Raw genomic sequence first — 6,716 nt, forward strand, 5'->3', positions numbered from 1 at the left:
CCCCGGATGGCCCTCATGTGTTACGCCGATGACACGATGGTGGCCATTCGGGGTAAGGACCTGGAGGAGGCAATGCGGAGGGCGGAAGTGGCGGCGGACCTCATGATTCTTAGGATCCGCCTCCTAGGACTGAGGGTCTCCCTCGCAAAGACTGACGCGATAGTCTTTGCGAGGAGAGGTTGGAGGGTGCCCACCGGTGCTTCCCTCAGAATAGCTGGCGGGGATGTTCAGGTGAGGCCCCATATAAAGTACCTCGGCCTCACGCTGGACAGGAGGTGGAACTTCGGGGAGCACTTCCGCCAAATTGCTCCCCGGGTAGTGACGGCGGCGTCGGAGATGGGCCGGCTGCTGCCCAACGTGGGAGGACCCTCGCACGTGTGCCGACGCCTCTACGCAGGAGTGGCGCGCTCAATGGCTCTTTATGGGGCCCCGATCTGGGCCGATAAACTAAACCAAGAGAACAAGGCCCTACTGCGAAGGCCCCAGAGAGTCATTGCCATACGAGTGTGCAGGGCGTATGTGTCAGTGAGCTGGGCGGCAGCGTGCGTGTTGGCGGGCACCTCACCATGGGAGCTGGATGCTGAGGTGCTCGCTGACGCGCACAGACGGAGGGTCAGGAGCAGGGAGACAGGCGACTTTCCTGCTCCTGAAGAAGTCAGGGAGGCACGCAGAACGGCGCAGAGGAGGTTGCGTGGAAAGTGGAAGGTGGACCTGGAGAATTCCCCCTATGGAACCTACACCATAGGGGCAGTTCTCCCGTCGCTAGACCGATGGCTGGACCGGACGCACGGCAGGGTTGGATACAGACTGGTGCAGGTACTGACCGGACACGGATGCTTCGGTCACTACCTGCACAGGATCGGTCGCGAGCCTACCCAATCCTGCCATCAATGTGACGAGACGGACGACACCGCCCAGCACACCCTGCAGGTGTGCAGCCGCTGGGGGGTGGAGCGGAGCGCGCTGGTGGTAGCCATCGGGACAAATGATCTCTCGCTGCACAGCGTCGTGGCGGCCATGTTGGACAGCGAGAGATCCTGGGAGGCGGTGACCTCCTTTTGTGACGCGGTTGTCTCGCAAAAGGAGGTCGAGGAGCGGGAGCGCGAGGAGGACCCAAACGCGCTCCCGATCAGGCGAAGACGAATGGGCAGGAGACTTAGGCGGTTCGCCATTGCGAACCGCGCTATACCTCAGTAGGGCAGCGGGCGAGGGACCCGCACAACACGGCCCTACATGGGAGGGGGGAGAGTCAGTTATGCGTTTGCTGACTCTCCCCAAACTGGTGTGAAGTCCCGGTTCATCCGAGTCGGGACCGCCGGGGGGGTGCTGAGGTGACATGCTTGCGAGCCCCCAGCACCCCCCTTAACGGCATGGACGGAAACGCCGCAGGGGAGGTTAGTGGGTATTCTCCTCCTCTCCCTCTGAATAGCAGAGGGGGTTACGGAAGGAGCGAGTCCCACATACCGCCCCCCCAATGGGCTTCCCTCGCCCGGGGGGCGATGATGCGTAAATGCATTCACCCCTGCGATACCAAAAAAAAAAAAAAAAAGGTTAGGTTATGAGTTAGGTTAGGTTATGAGTTAGGTTAGGTTATGAGTTAGGTTAGGTTATGAGTTAGGTTAGGTTATGAGTTAGGTTAGGTTATGAGTTAGGTTAGGTTATGAGTTAGGTTAGGTTATGAGTTAGGTTAGGTTATGAGTTAGGTTAGGTTAAGAGTTAGGTTAGGTTAAGAGTTAGGTTAGGTTAAGAGTTAGGTTAGGTTAAGAGTTAGGTTAGGTTAAGAGTTAGGTTAGGTTATGAGTTAGGTTGAGGTTTTTTCGTGAGGTGTTTCAGAGCGATTTCGGTGATTTTTGGAGATTAGACTATAACAATTTTTGGCTACTCATCCCGGTTATCGAAACGGCTCTAACTTGACGACTTGGCGATCTTTTTGACTTTTGGTGTTTTTTTTGACTTGGAACGATTTTGTGCGGTTTTTGTTTTTCATTTAAAAATTTCTATCTTCTTTTTCTTTCTTTTTCTGTTCTTTGTTTTAGGCTTAAAATTTTGCATTTCCTTTCCTCTTTCTTCTGTTGTTTTCTCGGTAACGCTGGGACTTTTGGTTCCAGAGTTATAGGGAAAACGATTGTTTGTTTTGAAGTTTTGTGTGTTGTTTTATTTTTTGGGAAAAAATTTTTATCTTCTTTTTCTTTCTTATTTCTTCTTTTCGAGCGATAGGGGTAGCTAGGTAAGGGTAAAACCTACCTAGCGACGTTTAGTTTGTAGCTCTACGACGTCAGAGTCGGGAGTTATTATTTGAAAACCTGGTTGCTATTCCGGTTTTTGCGGCGCTTCCAACTACTTTTCTTAAGTTGGTAAACTTTCGAAAAAGGATAGCGCCTGAACCGGAGTAGTTGGTGTCAGGACTTTTTGAGATTTGGGTAGAGGGGGTTAAACCCCGTATTACTCCACTTGTTCCAAAATTTTTGGCCAACTGGAAGGGGGGGAAAAATAATTTTTAAGCGCTGATTTCGTAAGTTTGTCGAGTGTGGCACAGATCACACTTGACCGTTTTTGCGAAATTAGTGTTTTTGGTTGTTTCCTCCATGGGTTTGGAGGGGGAAACCCCGGATCCGGGTGGGGAAAAGAGAAGAGAAGGGGGGGAGACAAACAAAAGGGGGGGTCACGGGCGATTTGGGGAAAGGGGGACCAACTCGGAATCTCGAAGTGAGGCGAGATCGGAGGTGAGCCAGGATGGCGAGGAGTCTGGAAGAGGGTACATTGGGGGGGGGGATGTCTCTCCCACCCCTAGCTTGGGAAGATTTTGGGCGGGTAATAAAAGGAGGGTAAGGCGCCTCTCAGAGACGTCTTCTGATGAGTGGGGCAGTGTGATTGAGACGGATGGAGCCAGGAGCCTGAACTCTGATGGAACAGGGGGGGAAAAAAGGGGAAGAAGTGAGAAAAGGGTTAGGGACAACCTAGAAAGTGAAGGTGAAGGTGAAACTCCGGTGCGCAAAGTGAGCACCTCCCGCCGTGGCCGAGGCAAAGGCCACTACACGGGGCTGTGCGCCGCCAAAAAACAGCTGGAGAACTACGAAACGGAGACAGAGACGGACGCCCCCTATAGTCCCAAGCCTAAACGGAACTCGGGCAGGCGATCGCAAAGCCCAATGGACGCCGATGAAAACCCAGCGGGATTTGAAACCCCTGGCAGCCGCATCAAGGCCTGTGCGCAGGAAATAATGAAGGGTGCGGCCAAGAGCAAAAATCTCAAAGGCGAGATTTGGGGCCAAATTAACTCTGCATGTAGAGAATTAATAAATCTCGCAGAGTCGCTTGGAGAGTCTGAGGTTGTCCGCGCGCTGAAAGCGGACAACGAAAGGATGCGCAGCGAATTGGAGAATCTTCGCTTAGAAACGAAGGCGCTGCGCAAAGCCTTCTCGGAGCGCAAAAAGACGACGGAGCCAGCGCAGGGGAGAGCAGACACGCATACCCTCCTTGAAGAGTTGGGTAATTTAATGGACGTTCGCCTAGGGAACTTCAGGAGTGAAATCTTCAAGTCCCTAGGGAATATGGTCAATGCTCGCCTTGAGAGCGTAGAGGGACGATTGCCGCCAGAGCCCATCCGCCGGCCACCGCTGGCTGCTGATAGGAGGAGGATCCGAGAGAGCCAAGACCTAGAGATGGACGTAGAAACAATGGCGCACCAGGTTGATGAACCTAGTGCCCCAAGGCCGGAAAAAAGGAATAGGGGGGCATCTCTAGCGGTCTCACAAACGGCGGCCAACCAACCAGCAGGGGAGGCACCCCGTGCGGCAGTAAGGCCCCAGCTGTCGCAGGCCCAACCCAGACCGGTACCTACACCGAGGGATAAAAAACTAGTGGTCCCAGCTCCCAGGGTACCAAGGAAGCAGGCTCGTCCGGGTGTGCCACCACCTGCGCCGCCCGCACCCCCACAGAACGAATGGACCACGGTGGTTAAGAAGGGGAAGGGTAAGGCCAAGGGCAAGAGCCCTGCCTCTCCCCAGACCCAACAGCAGCAGACCCCAAAAAAGAAGACGGCCCCAAAACTAGTGGCCCCAACCATGGCGGCGGTTGTCGTGGCCCTCAAGCCTGACTCCCAAACCGACTACAGAACGGTCATGGAGAGGGCCACTACACTGAAACTGGCGGAGCTGGGTGTCGACCACCTAAATGTGCGCAAAACGGCCACAGGGGCGCGAATTATAGAGGTCCCCGGGGCGCAGAGCAGCCAGGCGGCCGACAACCTGACGGACCGTCTCCGGAATCTAATAGGCGATGTGGCTGACGTCTACCGGCCAATTAAAAAGGCGGAAATCAAAATTTCTGGTTTTGACGAGTCCGTGACACCAGAAATTTTGAAAAAGGAGGTTGCTGCCAGAGGTAACTGTCAAGTAGAACAGGTGACGGTTGGGGCGATCAGGATGGCGGCCAATGGGACTGGCTCTGTCATCATACGTTGCCCACTATCAACGGCCAAAGTGGTAGTCACGACAGGTCGCATCGTGATTGGGTGGTCGGCGGCCCGAGTGGAAGCCTTGGAACAGCTGCCCTTACGCTGTTACCGATGCATGGGGACGGGACATACGAGGCCTCTATGCCCGTCCTCGGTGGATAGGAGTGACTGGTGCTATAGGTGCAGCAAACCAGGTCACAAAAGCCATGACTGCACAGCGTTGGCCCCCTGGTGCGCCGTATGCCACCATGCTGGGTTAAAGGCGGGACACGTGATGGGTGGGCAAGCCTGCACCCCCCCACCAGTTAAAGGGAAGGAGGCCTACAGGACTGGTCCCGCAAATGCCGCTGCGACCGCCCCCCGGAATGTGCCTAATCGGACGGAACGCCAGCCCATGGAAACTTAATGCCGCCAATACATGATATAGAGGTACTCCAGTGCAACCTAAACCACGCCGCACGTGCACAAGATCTGATGATCCAGCACATGGCGGAGTGGGGGGTTGCTGCGGCGGTTGTGGCGGAACCGTATTACGTCCCGCAACAACCGAACTGGGTAGGTGATAGGGTTGGCTCGGTAGCCACGGTAGCCATTGTGGCGCCGGTTATGGGTGGTCTGCCCCTCTCCAGGGTGTCCGGCGGCCCTGGATATGTAGTGGCCAAACTGGGGGGTATCACACTAATTGGTGTGTACTTCTCCCCTAACAGGCCACTGCATGAGTTTGAGGCCTATCTGGAGAGACTCGGAAGGGCGGTGGTTGGTGCGGCTCCTTCCCCCATAATGGTCCTGGGGGATCTTAATGCGAAATGCGATGCCTGGGGCTCCCCTAGGACCAATCCCAGGGGAACGGTGCTCCTGGATTGGCTGGTTGGGCTCGGACTAGAAGTGGTCAACCGTGGCGCAGCCAACACTTGCGTGCGCCAGGGGGGCGGTTCAGTCATTGACGTTACACTGGCCTCTCCGGCGGCGGCAGTACGCGTCGCAGACTGGCGGGTCCTGGAGGACACGGAGACCCTCTCTGACCACTTGTATATCAGAATGAGGGTCTCCAGAGCCCAACCGGGCCAGCAGCCAAGACCGGCAAGGGGAGTAGGGAGACCCCTCAGGTGGAGTCTGGCCTCCCTGGACCGTGAAGCGGCCAGGGAGGCGGCTATGGTGGAGGCCAGGTGGGGGCGGCAATTGCCGGAGGCCAGCGTGGATGTCTTGGCCCTGGGCTTCCGGGCCTCTCTCGCGAGGACCTGTGACGCCTCAATGAGAAGAGCCGGGCCCCCACAGAATAAAAAGGCCACTTATTGGTGGTGCCCGGAAGTTGCCGCTCTCCGGCTTGCCAGTAATGCGGCAAGGCGACGCTACACACGCTGCCGAAGAAGGCGGCACACGCAAGTGGAGCTGGATGTGCTGTATGGGGAGTTAAATGAGGCCAAAAAAGCCCTGAACCTCGCTATTGCCCAGGCGAAGGACGCGGCGCATGGGGCCTTCCTGGCCTCTCTGGATCGGGACCCATGGGGGCGGCCCTACAAGTTGGTAAGAAAAAAGCTCCGCCAGGCTGCCCCCATGGATGCTATGGACAGGGGGACACTCGAAAATATACTGGAAGGACTGTTCCCCCCAGCACCAGAGTTTGACCCGCCTGCAATGGTGGTCCCCAGGGAGGAGGAACTAATGGATCCGGAGGTGATGCCCCTGGTGACGGAGGGCGAAATGGCCCATGTCGCCCACAGAATCAGGGCCTGCAAAAAGGCCCCCGGCCCGGATGGGGTACATGGAAGAATAATTCCAATTGTGATGGAGCACCTTGGAGACCGCCTTCAATCCATTTTTGATCAGTGTCTAAAAGATGGACGGTTTCCAAGGTGCTGGAAAGAAGGAATAGTCTGCCTCCTCCGGAAAGAGACTAGACCGGCGGATTCCCCATCCGGATGGAGGCCTATAGTCCTACTGGACGAGGCCGGTAAGATGCTTGAACGCATAATAGCGTCAAGAATCAACCGGCACCTGCACGACGCGGGCCCAAATCTTTCGGAACGCCAATTTGGGTTCCGGAATGGCAGGTCCACAATGGACGCATTGGGGGCACTTCGGGCCTTTCGTGAGGGTGCTCAGAGGAGGGGGGAGGGTGCCATTGCGGTGTCTCTGGACATCGCCAACGCGTTTGGTACCCTCCCGTACTCAGTGATTCGGGAGGCCCTCAAGTACCACGAGGTGCCCCTATACTTGAGGCGGGTTGTGGACCAATACCTGTCGGATAGGGTGGTGGTCT

At 56.0% G+C, this 6,716-nt stretch overlaps 1 protein-coding gene across 1 annotated transcript; it reads left to right on the forward strand.

The window, feature by feature from the left end:
• Positions 1–2,585: 2,585 nt before the first annotated feature.
• Positions 2,586–4,862, forward strand: LOC133521015 (uncharacterized). The gene has a single exon (XM_061855736.1). The coding sequence runs from the start codon at positions 2,586–2,588 to the stop codon at positions 4,860–4,862; it is 2,277 nt and encodes a 758-aa protein (XP_061711720.1).
• Positions 4,863–6,716: the final 1,854 nt, after the last annotated feature.

This window comes from Cydia pomonella, chromosome 9 (assembly GCF_033807575.1).
Source record: "Cydia pomonella isolate Wapato2018A chromosome 9, ilCydPomo1, whole genome shotgun sequence".
In the NCBI taxonomy this organism is placed as follows: Eukaryota; Metazoa; Arthropoda; class Insecta; order Lepidoptera; family Tortricidae; genus Cydia; species Cydia pomonella.